This window comes from Aotus nancymaae, unplaced genomic scaffold (genome assembly GCF_030222135.1).
Source record: "Aotus nancymaae isolate 86718 unplaced genomic scaffold, 86718_ANA_hifiasm-v0.15.2.pri h1tg000077l, whole genome shotgun sequence".
Taxonomy (NCBI): domain Eukaryota; kingdom Metazoa; phylum Chordata; class Mammalia; order Primates; family Aotidae; genus Aotus; species Aotus nancymaae.
Genome location: NW_026988492.1, coordinates 14,993,940 through 15,012,591, shown reverse-complemented (window position 1 = coordinate 15,012,591; position 18,652 = coordinate 14,993,940). Strand labels below are relative to the sequence as shown.

General features: G+C 37.0%; 1 protein-coding gene across 1 annotated transcript in view; it reads left to right on the top strand.

Moving 5' to 3' along the window:
• Positions 1-18,652, top strand: part of MALRD1 (MAM and LDL receptor class A domain containing 1) — a 609,315-nt gene that overhangs the window by 463,726 nt on the left and 126,937 nt on the right. The window contains exon 34 of the mRNA XM_064368444.1: positions 17,902-18,165. Coding sequence (XP_064224514.1) covers positions 17,902-18,165 — 264 coding nt within the window. The remainder of the gene's footprint in view (positions 1-17,901; positions 18,166-18,652) is intronic.

Here is an 18,652-nt window from a genome sequence, read left to right as displayed (position 1 = left end):
AATGAGTAATCTAGAATTAGTTTTGCCTTAGCAGTTTTTCTTGCAGTTGCCTTAACTTTCCAAATAGCAGCCAACAAAGTCAGACAGAATTTTTAGATGTTCAAGAAGGAAAAAAAATAGCAATTATATGTATGCCTCAGAGACATTTGGTAAAAATTATCTTTTAAGTATTAGTACTTAGTAAGAAAAACTTCATTTCTCAGAAATGCTGGACAAAGAAAGCATTCTTTTTCACATAAAATTTAAAATAGGTCAAATTTTGAGACATTCCTCTTTAAAGTTTCTATTTTGTAGACTAAAAATCTCTAGGATGCAGTTTTCCAATGAAATACAGTTGTTAAAAATGCAAGAATTCTGATAGTACAAGGCCTACCACAATGAATATTTGCTGAATAAAGCAAGAAACAGAAATTCAATAGATTTTTTCTGGTATTCTTTTAGTGTTCATCCTTCAGCCCTTAGGAAAATGTGAAAAAGTCTATGCCATTACAACCACTAGCTTTGTCTTTTCTTAGTTAACTCAGACTAGACACAAATGAACTAAGGCACCTAAATTAACAGATAATTTTCTTCAGATTTTATAACAAGACATCCAGATTTGTATGTGAACATGCCAGCTTTCTGCTCAGGTCCAGATTAACTTCCTACAATAAAAAACGGCAAACTCTCCACTTCATTTCAACCTCATATTGGTGTTGTGTTGTTGTTTTTACCACCGCCACAAACTCCCTTAATTGGAAGGACTCTAGAATGACGACATTTGTCACCCCAAGTTACCTACAGTTTTCTTTCCATATAGAAGATTCCACTAAAAGCAGCAGTCCTGTCCCCTACCTGCCTTTACTTTCTGCATTACTACTTCTTTGTCCTACCTTAATTACTTTAGATTTCCCAGGGCAACATTTTGTAAATGAGTCTAACTTGATGAAATAAAACATCTCCAGAAATTCTGAGTCAGCAGAACAGTGTGTTTATTTTCCTTGCATCTGTTTTCCTTAGCCATGTGAGTTTCCACAGGAGAAATGTGTTTTCTGTTTTACTTCTATCATCTGAAACAAAGAGGATCCCATCTGTCTCCGTGGTGAAGAAACATTTTACAGCACCGGTAGGACACTGATATTTTTTAAACTATGTGCGAGGCTGTAAAATACTTGAAACAACAATGGCTTGAAAATACTGTACCTATCTACAGAGTTTTGTCAGGAGTTTAATAAGGTGGCGAATACTAATAGACACAATTCTATGGAGTTTGCTCCATAGCTAAGAAGTGGATTATTTCCATATAGAAGTTGGCAGATGTACTGGGTAGAATAGTATCTCCTCAAAACTCCATGTCCTTTGCAAGACCTCAGAATGTGACCTCATTTAGAAATAAGACCTTCGTGGATGTAATTAAGATGTGAATTAAAGGCATTCTGGAGTAGACTGGGCCCTAATCCAGTATGATCAATGTCCTTAGAAGAAGAAGAAGAGGACAAGACACACAGAGAGCACCATGTGATGAAGGAGGTAGAGGTTGGAGCAACTCATCTACAAGCCAGGGAATGCCCAGGCTTATAGCGTCTTTTTGAATGCCCATGGTGAGTCAAAAAGAAGCTAAGAAAAAGTAGTGGAGCAGCTTCTCCCCAGAACCTTCAGAGAGAGCATGGCCCTAGAAACACCTTGAATTTAGACTTTTGGCCCCCACAACTATGGAAGCATAAATGTCTGTTGTTTTCAGGCATCCAGCTTGTGAAACTTCATTACTGCGACCTTAGGAAACTAATACAACTGGGAACATTGAAGTCTACTTTATAGTCAAGAACTGGGTGCAAATTTTCATTATGCACTGCTTCCTGCTTTGCTTTCTTTCTCTCTTGTTTGCTGTCTGGGAAGGAACCCCACTGAGCCATGAGCTCTAGATTCCATACAGCAGGCCAGTGACCTTGACCACGGGACAAGGTCTGGATCCTGCCCCAGGTCAAAGTTGTTGGAAACCCCTCCGTGGCCCTGGAAGCTGTTAAGTCTCAGCCCCACATGAACATGGCCCGCTCCCAGGAGGGAGCCAAGGCTGGCATGGCTCTGCATGGCAGGCCTGGTGGATCACGGCACCTGCCCATCTCAGCCAGCCCCCAGTGCCCCTTCCTCTCAACCTGGATAGAAGAGACAGCCAGGCGACTGGAATCATGGAAGCCCAGTGGAGCAGAAAAATGAGAAAATAAAGCACATTTTATCCAACTGTAGGCAGGAAAAGCAGGGATTTGCCCCTGCCTCAATTTTTTCTCTTCCTAGAATAATCATTAAACTTTTCCCATGCCCAGCCATCCCCTACCCCCACTCCAAAAAAAAAAAGAAAAAAAATCTTTATTATGCTAACTTACTACTCATTGGACCTGATTTTTTTCATCCATGAAATGATTATTGTCAGGACTTAGGAATATGGCTTTCCTAAGAGTTGCATTGACCATTTCATGCAGATGAGGAATCATTTTGAAAAACCTTAGAATAATACTTGAGTGATCTAACATATCTATGATTAATATTCTCAGTTGAAACATGCTGCATCTGAAACTTCCTTAGATAAATACAGTAAATAAGAAGAGATGCTACCATGTATTCAAACGCTGAGAAAACTCCAATTTGGGAAATTAACATTATGGGCACTTTTTTTTTTCCCAATTAGGTTTTGTTGTTGTTGAATTGAAAGAAAACAGATCTTCAGAGAGTGAATGCAGATTCTAAAGAAAAGAAATGTCTTCATTTGGCATCTTTTTTGTCTTGACTTGATAAATATAAGTTAATGACAAATAGCAAGGTGTCAGACAAAATGAATATAATTCATAAGATAGTCAAGGGAAAATAGTACAAATTCTGTTTCACTGATGAAAAATAATGACTCTCAATTCATCAATGAATAGAGACTCCCATTCTCCTTTCACGTTTCTAAGCTTGAAAAGCAAGTCCAAGTAAGAATTTTCAGGTGTAATCTCTTGAACACACGTTATTTAAAGGCAGAGATCTTGTCAGTTGTGTTCAATGCTGTATTCTACGTGCCTGGATGAGTTCCCGTTACGTAGTTAGCTCTCAATAAGTATGTTGTGTGACTAGATAAATATGTTGAATGAACAGATAATTAAGTAAAAGTCACCATCAGCTGAATTTATATGGCACCTCTCTCTTTATACTCACTAGTGACCTCAGCCTCCTGCGTTGTTCTCAATTTCATGTTTGGGGAAAAGAGAGATCGAGAACAAGAGACAGAGAGAGAGAATGAACTTTTTGAATAGGCCAGCAGGCTCTGTGTGGCTGTATCCAGTGATGGAAAGAGGACTACAGGATTAAAATTTTGGAGAGCTGAGTTGAAAGCATGGCTTTGCTACTAGACACTTGTACAGTTTTGAGCAAATCATTTAAACTCTCTGGGCCATGTTATGTCATCGGGGAAGTGAAATAGATGATTGGTTAAATCCCTTCCAACTCTGCCATTTTATGGTTATATGAAGCTGGATTTGGAGGAGAGGATTGGGGAAGCAGAAAGAAGGCACAGAGCATGACATGGGAGAGTAGAGAGTTCGAGAAAATAAGGAGGAGTTAAAGGGGGTCTGGGAATTAGGGCAGCGAGGAAAAAGTAGAAATGTCATTGCAGTTAGATGCAGAAGACTTCTCACTACTGGGCATGTCTGTGAATTTAAGTACGCCATTCATTCAGTCAGTATTTGTTGAAAATGTATATGCTGCCCTTGAATTGGATTGGAAAGACAGGTAGGAATGTGGTAATACCTACAGCTCTCCAGGAGTTTATAATCTAAGAAAATACTGAGATAATGATGCATACCTGAAAGTTTAAAGTACAGTTTGCCCTTGAACAAAATGGATTTTAATTGCACAGTTTCACTTATTCATGGATTTTTTTTTTTAGCCAAATGCAAGAGTGCCAACTATTGGTATAGGCAGGACCTAGCAGGGCTAAATAAAGCCCTGATCTGTAGCATTTGCCTGTTTCTCTGGTGTAAATACTCCCAACGTGGTTGATTTCAGGCTATGTATGTGACATCATTGAAGGTGATATTAAAAATAGATGCTCAGTAACAGCAGGTAAACCAGTACAAGCAGGCTGCTACATACAGTGTCTGAGGAGTGAGCCTCAGATTCAACAGAACCACCTCCCTCCCAGCTAGACAGTGGGATGAAAGCAAAGGCCATGGTTCATCCCAAAAAGAAAAACAAGCAAACAAAATGACATTTACTCAGCATTATGAATAGAGAATATTGCCAAAAAAGCAGTATTTTTTTCATAATAAGGGTATTTATACCTTTTGTTTCAGTTGATAAAGAAGGCCTCAAAAGTCTTTTGTTTATGAATAATGATAAGGAGATGCCAGTAATGTCTTCAAAGCCTGTGTGTACCTTTCTAAATACGCACTTCGAAAACAGTTATTATCCACTGCTCCATATCCTTACTCTCAATGCAACTCAGTCAGCAAGTTCTATAAATGTTGCCATTTTTTCTTCTCCAAGTTTCTTCTTACTGCCCAAATTCTCATTTGAGATCTTTTTATTATTAATCAGAATCTCTGTAATGGCCACATAACTGATGTATCTAATTTAATCACGCATATACAACTTTCAAATTAAATCCTCTAGTCTCAATTATGTTGTCAGTGACAGAAAGGTAGACCACTGACCTATCTTACCACAGTAGCCAAAAGAGTATGTTATTGCAAGCAACAGAATTGCACTTGGGCTAACTCAAGCAAAAAGTAAGTTTACTAAAAGGATATTGGATTGCTCCAAAATTCAGAAGTTAGGCTAAGAATCCAAACCAGGGACATGAGCAGGAAGCAAGTGAGGTTGACAGCATTTGAGGGTAAGACTGGCTAATGCCACTGCCTTCAAGTAATTGCTTTGGAAGCTGAGCTATCTACCCCTCTGCCATCACTATGAATCATCTCTGATACTCCCTATGTCACTCCTCCAACATTAAAAGTGCTGGTTGGAGCATACCATTTCCAATCCCAAGTCATATTTCCACACTTCAAAGTCACATTGTTACTCTATCTAATTTCCACAACATGACTCTCTGGATGGTAGCCATTTTGATTCTCATTTTATCAGAATTAAGCTTGAAAATTCTGCAACATTTGGGCCAACTTATAACATTAAACAGCAACAATAAACCCTCTATGTATACTTTCATGGTGTAATAGAGAGATAACAAATAGAAGGGAAATTAATCAAAATATATAAACTCATGCAAGTTATAAAGAGGAGAAAAATGCTTAGTGGTTAATTGCCTACTGAATAAGTTTCTTATTCTTTAGCACACCTACTGACTTGTCTGTCTCCATCTATAAAATGATCCCTTCAAACAGGATTCTTTGTGTTTCTCAAGTATCCCTTCATCTCCATGACTTTAGTCCTACCACTTCTCTGGCTGAGAAAGCATAGCTCTTTATCTCCTCTTGTGTAAATCCTTCTCCAATTTCAGGGGCAGAGCGAAAGCTGACTGCTTCATGAACTTATCCTTAATCCTCCCCACAGGAAACCATGCTCTGAGATTGTCTTAGCCTTAACTTTGCAGTTCTTCTATAGTATATCTTAGAAGATACTGTTGATATCTGTAGCTTGTTCTCTGTCATTTTTAGTTCCTCCACATTGAAAAATCCACATTGTCATTTTTTGATTTGGCAAGAATGAGTGATCTTTAACTTCAAAGCTGATTAAGAAAAATGTAAAATAAATTTCAAGTCAATATATAACATAGAGTAGGTATCCATTACATATATTATAGCAATCATAGATAAATTATTTAAAACTTGGTTTTAATACAAGTGTCATTTTTGTGATTTTCGGTTCAGTTAGTGATTCTTAAGGCCTCGTTTTAAAATGGATAGTGATAAATATATAAAAGTCTAAAGGAAATGATTACTAGTTAATCCTGATTCACTTATTGGATTATAGAATATTATTAGGTTTTGAATCTATTATTGTGGGTCATGAAGTCCTTACTGTTTGTCAAAAGATGGGTTAATTCCTTTTTACTCCTAGAAGGGATATTAGATTTGAAGGCAAAAACACTAGAGCCAGAAAATGGCATTAAATGCTAATACCAGGCAGGCTTAAGGGAGTTAAACCTGGATTCCCTGCTTGACAGCCTTTGGAGGAGTCTGCCGGTTATTCTAGGAGGTATTTTTTACTTGGTTGCCTGTTGATCATCAGAGTGGAAGGAATTTTGTTGAATTAGGGGGAAGAAGTCCAAATGACAACCATGGAAAAATCACTCTCAGTGTGAATATTTCATTAACCTGAATTTCACAAGTGTCTCGTACAGAACCCAAAGATAAAACACAAATCACTGTCCCAACACTCTGTCTTAAAGATGAAGGCTTTTACATGAAGAATGACATTGACCACATAAACACATATGCATCAAAATGTTTGTAATATAACATATATATATATATATATATATATATATATATATATATGTAAAATAAAACATGGCATGGTAACTCAGTAATTTTGTTACCATGTGGAAACAATAATCAATTCCTAAATTGCTGGTCACTTTTGGAAGTTAAAACCTTTGCTGACGCTTATTTTCACTCAGAAAAGCTCAGCATCCAAATGTTTTACCAGGCCAAGTGTGTCAGAGAGATTCTGTGGGCTTTTCACAGCCAGGGTCAATCTGGCCCTGTTTTGTTCTCTTGGGCTAAGAGAATCTACTTTTATTACGATTTTCCTGATTCCCTGGAACACATATGTTGTTTGCTGGAAAGCATCCAGACTTTATAAAAACAAGTTCATTTGTTGCCTAAGAAATAGAAGAAAGCAACACTGCTTTGCTTAATAGTATAAGTTTTAAGAAAATATATTTTTTTTCAAATAGAAAAACAAGGGACTTTCCCAGAATGACCAGTATTTTTTACAGTAGCATCTTGTTGAGGTGTAAGAATATTTTACCCAGAAAGGACCAGTTGCTCTTTTTAGAAATAGTTGAAAATGGGGACCTGGGCGGGGATTAATGGTTCAACAAAGAGTGACTGTTTATACATATATGAGTCTTCATTATTCACCAATGTAAAGTTGCTCAAAATAGAAAACATGGGATTAGAGAAATAACCAGGTTTCGGTAAAAATAAATAAATAAATAATCCTAAGAGGTGACAAGGCCAGATGTGGTAGCTCATGTCTATAATCCCAGCACTTTGGAAAGCTGAGCTGGGTAGAACACCTGAGGGAAGGTGTTTGAGACCACCCTGGTCAACAAGGTGGAGCCCTGTCTTTACTAAAAATATAAAAATTGGCTAAATGTGGTGATGCATGCCTATGGCTTCAGCTACTTGGGAAGCTGAGGCAGGAAAATCACTTGAACCCAGGAAGCAGAGGTTGCAGTGAGCCGAGATCATGCCACTGCACTCCAGGCTGGGTGACAGAGTGAGAAGAAAGAAAAGAAAAGAAAAGGAAAGAAAAGAAAAGAGAAAAGGAAGGAAGGAAAGAAGGAAGGAAGGAGAGAAAGAAAAAAGAAAAGAAAAAGAAGAAAAGAGAATTGTTAAGCTTATGGTTGTGTTTTTCACAGAATACATGATTGACCAATTTAAAGACCAGTCCAAAAGCCAAAATATCTAAACTTTGTAGTCTGCCCTTCCTTCTCCTTCTGATGGTAATGTAACTTGTGCTATGCTGGTGAGATGTGCACCCTGTGGCTTTCCATATATACATATTTTAGCATATATCTTAGTACTTGAGCCAGCCTGTTCTGACCCACAAGCTCCAAGAACATGTGTTATATAATGGGACAAGATAACTCAACACAATTTAATCTAATCACTTTTAGTTGTTTCTATTAGGAAGGCAGAAATTAGTGTAAACCTCTGTGTTTTACAAAATAATGATATAATCCTATACAATGCTTTAAAATTTAGGTTAAGCTGCTCATTCACATTCCTCAAAAGTTACTCTTCGGTTAAACATAGCTATATTTGTGTTTGTCTTTAGTGCCAGTCACTGTTAACTGGAAGTTATGGTATCACAGCCACTTGTTCTATCTGGTTGGAACATACAGTGGTTGAGACCTTGCACCTGGAAGTTCTCTGGTAGACAACTGTAGAATGATACCTGACTTTTGGATGGTCTTCTCTAATGCCCATCTCACTAAATGATTTGTCTTTCTTTTGACCTTTCTAAGACAGGTAGAACAGATGTTCCCAAAGTGTATATGAAATTTAACACTCTTCCTTCACAGATTGTCTAAAACTCCTAGAATTTTTTAATTGTATATATTTATGGTATGTGATGAGAGATGGCTTCTCACTCTCCATTCTCAGCCTCTTACACTAAGAGAAATATCTGATTATTGATTGGTACCAAAGCACCTGTTCATAATTTCTGTAAGTAACAGCTTTCCACTCATAGGACCAATGATGACTTTCTCCTTCTTGGTCTTACACCAACTAGCCAAGAATATAATGTACATTCTGTCGTTTGAAATATTCATTATTTCCTCTGCAATTTTAGAGTTTTATGAGGAAGAACGTGAGCATAGGTGAGTCTGAATCAGTGTCAGTGTGTTGAATACCAACTCAAAACAGTAGACTTAACCCTGTAAGGTGTTGGAGAAGCATTTTAAGCAGAGTTCTTCCTTTGGGAAATGTGTGCTGGAAGCAATGTGAATGTTGAATTGAAAGAGGAATGTATTTAATAATATTGGGCCTAAAGTTAGAAGTCAAGAGTTGAGGATTTGGGGAATGCTTTAGCTATTAAATAAACCTGCAGTAAATATGGACTAGAGCTATCAGTGTGCAGCAGCGTTAAATTAGGCCAAATACACAACCTCGTCCAACATCGCATATAATTGAGGCCACACTAACACAGATATGTCAGACTGGGAACTATAGCACCATCTGGAAATGATTAAACAGGAATGAATCTGTAATCCACAGGGGTCTCTTTGGGTTCCAGGCCTCATGGCAGGAAAGAAATGACCAGCAACCACCCTCCCTTTTTTGTATTTTTAATATATTTTCCACTTTTACATACGTTTTAGATTATTGGGCATTATATGAAGGCAGCAAATTCATCATTTATGCAATTTCAGTCATTTTCAGTGGTATCACTATTTTTGGTTAGGGAGGAATTCTCTATAATTCTGGCAAATATTGATGTTGGGTAAAAGTGATAACACTTTTGGGGCCTCTCAAGACATTCTGTTTCTTCAGATCTTATTTTCTTTCAAATCTGCAGCCTCTGTACATGCTGGGGGAAAAAGGAAGGACTCTGATAATAGGTTTTCACTCCTCCACCTCAATCTCTTGTTTTCTCTGAAGGACTTTGCCTGTCATCCACTGCCCAACTGTCTTCTGCAAAGCTCCTCTGTTATTAGTGAGTAGCTTCCTGCTTTCAGGTAACCTGCCTCTGGATGTGTATACATGCGTGTACACATATTTGTACAAATCACATATACATACATAAGTATATTTATGTTTGTATTAAGTTTGAATTTTTCGAGCTCTCTCCTATATTGATTTTAGCTTTGGCTTTGAATAGCTGTACTTATTCACTTTGAAAATAATTATCACTTTCTACTTGGCATCTCTTCTCAGATGCTTGTTAGTTTCCACACTGGACATAAGTTCTGGAAAGTTCTGTTTTCTTCCCTGTTTTTCTTGACTCAGAGGCTCACTCTGTCACCCAGGCTGGAGTGCAGTGGCATGATCTCAGCTCACTGCAACCTCCACCTCCTGAGTTCAAGCAATTCTCCTGCCTCAGCCTCCTGAGTAGCTGGGATTACAGGCGCATGCTACCACGCCCAGCTAATTGTTTTGTTCTATTTTTAGTAGAGAAGGGATTTCACCATGTTGGCTAGGCTGGTCTCGAACTCCTGACCTCATGATCCACCTGTCTTGGCCTCTCAAAGTGCTGGGATTACAGATGTGAACACTGTGCCCAGCCTTCTTCACTCTTGTCTCTCTGTCAGACTTTTGACTTTTTGGTCATTGCCAAATGAGCCTTCCTCATTCCTTATCCTACACTACACACAGTCCAGACATGCCAGGACTCTCTGAGTCTTTAGTCAAATAGAGGTCATGTTCCATCTTTCTAGGAATATTTAAGCTATTAAATATATGCAAATGAAATAAGATCAAGTTATCCTTTTCTCTGTCCCCTCTACAGAGGATAATTTATTAAACTAAAAAAGCAATTAATATTTGTATACTTTATGAAGGACTCTTATGGAGACATAAGCATAAAGTTATAATTCACAATAACCTCAAAACAAGAATACTTGTAATTGCAGCTACAAAATTATGATAGATCCCCCCAACCATAGTTTTTTTGTAATCTTTTTGAATGCTGTTAATCAAATGCTGGCCAGAGACAATTACCCATTTGTAACAGGTGTATTATATTTTACAATGAACATTTTTACTCTCTGTATCACTGAGTATGACAATATTTGGCAACAACATAATTTCTGCCCTTTAAAATTGAAGTTCTATGTGCGTATCATTTTTCTTGCAAAACACAATTTTTCTTTTCTCTAAACATATTAATCATAAAGATAAAAATCCATCAGATTATCCTTGGGCACTTTAGTCTTTTATGGAACTTGTATGAAATTCACGAGAACATTTCATTGAATTTCACTCTAAATTACCAGTGTGAAATAATTTTTATTGCTGTAAGAAATATGCTTTCACTGCTGTGCAGACATTAAATGAACAATGAAACTTAATGTCTTGTGGGAGGACAAAGAAACACCCACAGTGTCAGGGATTGGAACTGTCTGCATAGCACAAAGTGAAGTGGAATATGGTAATCAGAGAGATGTCTTGGTTACTGGGAATGTTGAAGTTCCTAAATGCCAGTTCCTAAATCCCTTATCCTAGGTGGGGTTTTTTTTTTCTTAAATATTTTCCTTTCTTCTCTTATAAGATGTAGTAGAAGACAAAAATGGCAGGTTTATTCCATATATATATATATATATACACACACACACACACACATATATACACACACATTTATATACAACATCATTTGCAAAAGTCCTCTATGTAAAATCACATAAAACTTCTGAAGCAATTGGTAAAGACCTGTAGGACACATATGAAATGAATGACAGAGTTCTTTACTGAATTATAAATTTATATTCAAATATATTAGAAAATTTATTTTTTAAAGAGCTTTCCATTTCTATTTTGCTAATGTACTGTTTTATTATTTTTGATTTAGTACATGGAAATAACCAGTGAATGCATTCTTTAGTTTATCCATTTTGGTTATGTAATTCCATATTAATTATCAAGAAAAGTAAAATTACTGTTTAAACCATTAATGTATGTGAGAAATATTTGATTGAACACATACCTCATGCCATTTACTCTGCTTGGCATTAGAATGTCAGTGTATCGTCAAAGAGAGGCTGAAACTTGTCCAATATGATTTGGAGTGTCCAAACTCTATTTGTAGTCACAATTTTGAGCAAAACATGAGTAAAAACTAGATGAAGATGCTTTTGTAGTGATGCAATTGCAGTTTCCTGATGACACAAGTGTAGCTTTGATTGTGAGATTTTCTGTTGTTTCAGAATCCTTTTCCCCAAAACTAATCTGTATACTAATTCCATAAATTCTAAGGCAACATTATTTATTTATTTATTTATTTATTTAGAGACAGAGTCTCACTCTGTCGCCCAGGCTAGAGTGCAATGCACAGTCTTGGCTCACTGCAACCTCCACCTCTTGGGTTCAAGCGATTGTCTCAACTCAGCCTCCCAAGTAACTAGTATCACAGGCACATGCCACCATGCCTGGCTGATTTTTGTATTTTTAGTAGAGATGGGGTTTCACCATGTTGGCCAGGCTGGTTTTGAACTGCTGACCTCAAGTCATCTGCTGGCCTTGGCCTCCCAAAGTGCCGGGATTTCAGGCATGAGCCACCACCTCTGGCCTAAAGCAACATTTCTTAGCCTGTTTTCTACTGAAACCCATACTAGCTGATGTTTATGTGTTGTCACATTACTTGTACAATAAAGATAAAAGAGAAATTGTACATATTGAATGATGTACAATTTCAGGGTAAGGTAAACGTTTGATTGTACATTTTAAGTGTTGAATTACTGCATATTAAAAGGGATTTGAAGAAATTAAAAAATTGAAATTTTAAGAGAAAAGTATCAAATATGATGTACAGACTGAAACATAAGTTCTAAGGTATATTGGTACAATATAGATAGAGAGATAGCTCAATACCAATATTGGTATTTATGTATACCAATATTAGTTTATATAGATAAAGTATGTGTGTGTGTGTGTGTGTATGTGTATGTGTAGATATATATATACACGTATATATATACACGTATATATACGCACACACATATTAACATACAGCCGTGTGTGTGTGTGTATACGTATATATATATATACACATATACACACACACACACACACACACACACGGCTGTATATATAGCTGTGAATCCACACCCTTGTTCCTTACTGAAGGAAGTGTATTTGGTGGCGTACAAGTAAGTGAGAGTAACTTGATTGCTGGTACAGCCTTGAATCAGCTCCAATATACAAAGAATAAATAAATTGCAAACAATGGCGTGAGATACACTTTACTGCTGATTCCAACACACTTGAAACTTGAGATCCTCCTTTTCAGAAACAGTCTCTAAAACATATAAACTAAGCTTTCATAAAGTCTCTTTGTTCTCACCCCAGCATTAGGTCTGTATAATACCCCCAATCAGATGTAGCTTGAAAAATGTTGACTTAACAAAACACAAATAAACACCCATAAAGTATATATGAATTATCTTGTCAAAATTAATCAACATTTTTTTTGGAATGTATTTTCTTATCTCTTTCTCTCCATCACAGTCACCATTTCTGAGTGCCCCTCTATGTTTCTTTTGTACCTGCCTTCATCCTTTCTGATGGTACTATTTGGGGTATATGCAAATGATAAATAACACCATCAACACAGAATGTGCTATTTTCATTTGCTGTCCTGATCTAAGTTTGAGTTTTTCCCTGAGCATGTTAGGCTCTTCCACGCAGTAACTGTCTCATGTAATGAACAACAACATGAACTTCCAAGGAAGCTAACTACTGTCGGGATTGACCTGACAGCATTTCCCTTGCATGGTCACCAGCCTTGCACCTCAATGCCATCGGTTTCAAGCAACTTGACTAAGCAGCTGGCTGGGCATAGTGAGAAATGGATCAATGTGCTTGACCAAGGCACAGTACTTTTATCAGAGTGTTATGCCTTTTAATTGCTGATTGCTACATTCTCAAATAAATTTGGAGAAATTAGAACATAGAAATTTTAAGAGAAAATCATCAAACATGAGGTATAGGTTACAATGTAGGTTCTAAGGAATATTGGTGATAATATACACATATGAATATATATGTGGTGAGATATCTATAGATCTATAGATAGAAAGATATTGTTTTTATGTTTCAATATCAATATGTGTATATATATATATGGTGTGTGTGTGCCTGTGTTTCTCTGTGTGTGTATGTGTGTGTGTGTGTGCGTGCATGTGTGTGTGTATGTGTATACTTTATATTCTACAGCAGTTTTAGGTTCACAGCAGAATTGAAAAGAAAATGTCTCATATACTCCTTGTCCCCACCCTGATAGTCTTCCCTGCTATTTACATTCTGCACCAGAGTGGTACATTTGTTACAGTCAGTGAGATGAGCTGACTTTGGCACATTGCCACTCAAAGTCCATAGTATACATGGAGTTTCACTCTGGGTGTTGAAAGTTCTGTGGATTTTTGACACACATGTAATGACATGTATCCACAGTTATAATGTTATGCATCCATTTGGTTTCACTGTCCTACAAATTCCCTGTGCTCTACCTCTCCATTCCTCCTTGCCCTACCTCCCATCCCATAACTCCTGGCAGATCTTTTTCCTGTCTCCATAATTTTGCCTTTTCTAGAGTGTCATATAGTCGAAATCAGACAGCATGTAGCCTTTTCGATTGGTTCTTTTCCTTAGTAACATGCATTTAAGGTAGTGCTGAGATTTTTCAGAGTATTAAAAAGAGAACCATGAATGTTGTTCTTATTTTACAGAGTTAAAGGAATTGTATATTATGATCAGCTCCAATATATAAATGATAAATCAACTGCAAACTGCAACATAAGCTACACTTTATGGTTGATTCCAACACACTTGAAATTTGTAATCCTCCTGTAATAATTAGGAAAATCCATGGGTGAGACCCAAGAATAAATCTGTTAGCATTAATGTTTTAGAAAGAACTTTTTAACAGTGGCCACACATTTCTTTTCTTTTCTTTTTTCTTTTCTTTTCTTTTTACCAAGACAAAGTTTTGCTCTTGTTGCCCAAGCTGGAGTTCAGTGGCACTCTCTTGGCTCACTGCAAACTTCACTTCCTGGGTTCAAGTGATTCTCTTGCCTCAGCTTCCTGAGGTGGTGGGATTACATGCTTGCACCACCAGGCCAGGCTAATTTTTGTATTTTTAGTAGAGATGGGATTTCACCATGTTGGCCAGGCTGGTCTTGAACACCTGACCTCAGATGATCTGCCCACCTCGGCCTCCCAAAATGTTGGGATTACAGGCATGAGCCACCACGCTTGACCAGCCACACTTCTTAAAGCATGTATGTGGCAGAGTGCATCCAAGTGAAAAGATAACATCTTCTAGGAGTATTAGTTTTATTTAATTACCTGAAGGAAACCATTTATATCAAAAAAGTATGGATTTATAGTAGAACACAGAATTTTCATTAGGTTAAAACAAGAGACAAAAGAAATATGGAGTGAATGAAGGACTGCTCTTGGCTAAGAGACTACCTACACTCTCCATAGGAGTGCAAAGTCATGTTCTCCCTTACATCAGAATTATTTCATTAGAAAATTTGAGGAGCAATTCAGAGGAGACTTAGTTTAAACTAGATTCATTTTGATGTTTGGATAATGTTATAAGTCGGGTTCCCGCGGAAGCTGACGTTAAGGCAGACTCCACATCAGAGATTTATTAGAAATTCTCTCAGGAACATCCCTGCAAAGGATGGGAAGAAATAACTGTGTATTGGGTGGGTGGCGGGTGGGGTTTAGCTGTGATACAGATGCAATAAGGGGCTCAGCCAATACCATGGGGAGCTCTGAAGCTGCACTGGCTCTTCATAAATGCCCTACATTGTGACATACGGCCTGGCTATTTTATCTCCAACTCACCAGTCAATGAATGGAAGGGCCTAGAACAAGTGAGTTCTGGATACTGTTCAATGAAAATAATTTTGGCATTTAATGCAAAGGCTACCTCCAAAAGTGGATACTTTTCATATCCACTGTAAGAAAAAATATAAAGGAACACACACACACACACACACACACACACACACACACCATTCTGAATAGGAACTGGGAAACATAAGGAGTCTGTGTTGGTTTTTAAATAGAGAATGTTACCTTCCTCATTTTTTTTTTAAGAAAAGGGTAATGCTTAACTAAGTCATAGATATTACTAAAAGATGGTTCTAGATTCTTGTTATATGCAAATAATTTGTTAAACCTTTTCAACCTTTGGTGAGCTCATAAAGATGAAAATTTCATATATAAAATACTTTACAAAAAAATTAAGAATTTCCATCCTTCTTTAAGTATGAGATTAATCTAATGAAAAGATTGCAGATAAACTCTTTATTTGACCATGGTTCAGTATCAGAAGAGCTGTATGTAAAAGTATACAGATTTAAATCCAACTTGCTTTCAAAGTTTGAATTTAAAATTTGTACGTTGGAGCATTGCAATATATGCTGCTGTGATCTCAGGCAGATTAGAACGTGATAGTGATGTCTCCATGTCATGTATTTATCCCTCTCCTACTTAAACATACTGATTTCCATGAACATAGACACCCTAAGCATGGCCCATGTATATCTCAGATACATGGCTTTGTTCATAGGATCAGAGTCTAAATACCTTCTAGCTATATCTTCACTATTGGTTCATTGAGGAGGGAGAGGGACTTTCAAATCTAATTTTGAAAATGAATTTTCTGTATCATCTTTACGTATAATATAAATTATTCTCATACAACCCATACATAAAAATAGTTTAAAATGTCAAGAGAAAATAAACCATTTCTGAACTGGCCTCCACTACAATCTGGCACTGTATTTTTCCCTTATTATATTGATGAGTCCCTCATTAACTAGCACAGAGACAACACACAGTATAAGAACCCTCCAGCTAATCACCAGTTAGTGCAGTCCTATATATTCACATACGTTCCCTCACCTTTAGAAACATGATGGTCAACACTCAACACTCAGCCTCTGCTTCAAGTTTGACTTAATGTGAACTCAAACCTTTGCTGAAGAAAAGTTTTCTGGAAGAAAAGTTTTCTGTAAGAAAAGTTTATTACACTAGCATTGAGTATTTGGATATTTAAAATATGTGGGCTTCAGTGTCCTCATTTGTAAAATGAGTTGGTTGGGTTTGAAGCAGGTTATGTTTAAGATTCCTAGTGGAACATCTTAGATTACACTATGATTTTATCTGGCTTTAAATATGGCATCACATAGCCTTTGACCAGTAAGCAAGATTCAAGGACAGAGTGCAGTGTGACAAAACCATAGCAGATCTCTACTTCTGTGGCCCAGCCCTGCCCAGGGTCTCAAGAGCCAGATTCCTTGGGTGGAGGCCACTAACAGGCAGTACATAAGCGATATTCTGATATGGTAACAATTCCTTTAAATGGTAAAATTGTAAGTGCACCTTTCCAAACTTTCTAATTTACTGAGTGGAAGTATCTTTACTCTCGAGCACAATCTGATTTAGTAGTCCAATTGAAGGCATAGAAATCAAAATTTCTTCTTTAATTTGAAGGTGTCAGTTTTCATGTCAATAATGCCTTTTAAAAAAATATTGTGCTTGTAAGAATGACCATAAATAAAAGGCAAAAAATGATAGATGTTGGTACAGATGTGGTGAAAAGGGAACACTTTTACACTGCTGGTGGGGATGTAAATTAGTACAACCGCTATGGAAAACAGGATGGAGATGCCTTAAAGAACTAAAAGTTGAACTACCCTTTGATCCATCAATCTCACTACTAGGGTATCTACCCCCTCAAAAAGTCATTATATAAAAAAGACACATGCATATGCATGTTTATGGAAGCACAATTCACAGTTGCAAAGATGTGAAACCAACCTAAATGCCCATCAACCAACGAGTTGATAAAGAAAATGTAGTATATATACATCATGCAACACTACTCAGCCATAGAAAGGAATGAAATAATGTCTTTTACAGCAACTAGCACGGAACTAGAAGCCATTATCCTAAGTGAAGTAAGTCAGGAATGGAAAACTAAATATTGTATATTCTCATGTATAAGTGGGAGCTAAGCTATGAGGATGCAAAGGCATAATTATGATATAATGGACTGTGGAGACTCAGAGGGGAAAGATTGGGAGTGGGGTAAGGGATAAAAGACTATCAGTTACAGTGTACACTGCTCAGGTGATGGGTGCACCAAAGTCTCAGAAAGCACCACTAAAGAAATTATCAATGCAACCAATAATTAAATAATTATTTTAATTATTAAAATTAAAATAATTTAATAATTCAATAATTTCAGTAATTTGTGGGAATTATTAAAAATTATTAATAATTCCCCCAAATTATTGAAATTAAAATAAGTTTTAATGTTGTCCCTGAGATTATGATAAGGCATATTCTTGAATCAAGTTTGCATGTTTTGTAGACTTCATATTGTTCCTAATTTGAAATTAATTTACTTCAATTAATGAGATTTGTTTTGTACAATAATAAATGCAACCTGTAATGTCTTAACACCAGATGGAGGTAACTTCCCTAAAGCCAAAACGCCTTGATTTGCTCTCTTTTTTAGGTCCTGTCACGGTGCAGCCATCACCCTGTGAAGCCGATCAGTTTTCTTGTGTCTACACACTCCACTGTGTCCCTCTCTCAGGGAAATGTAACGGACATGAAGACTGCAGAGACGGATCTGATGAAATGGATTGTCCTCTCAGCCCCACCCCTCCACTCTGTAGTAACATGGAGTTCCTGTGCTCTACAGACGAATGTATCCCTTCCCTCCTGCTATGCGATGGGGTGCCCGACTGCCACTTTAATGAAGATGAACTCGTCTGCTGTGAGTTATTTTCACTAATTCCGTGTGCAAGGGAAGGAATGCCACTTTAAAATGAGAGAGAAAGCTTGACAGATGAAATGAAGTTTCCTAGAACCTTACTGTGATTGTATCGTCAATAACATAGCTTTTTCTGTTGTGTTGCAAAACAAGGCATCTGTCCTTTGCTTAACCTTTCTAGCAACACTCCGTTTGTGGTCACACTAATTTCTGTTAAACCTGTTTCCTTTTCTATTTACATCTAAGTCATCCCCTTATGTGTTTTTATCTCATTAACACGTGTTTATGGAAGTGGTTTGAAGAAATGTGGTTAGAATTTCTTCCTATCATAAAGGTTCGTGATGATGGCTTAAGTAAAGGGCATATTGATAGATATTCTTTTTGGTCAGGTGACAAATATTTATTTTAAAGGGTATACATAGGTAGGGGTTGGAACTGGATAATTACCTGGGTAGATGTCATGTGATTAAGAGTTCATGGGATAACGCAT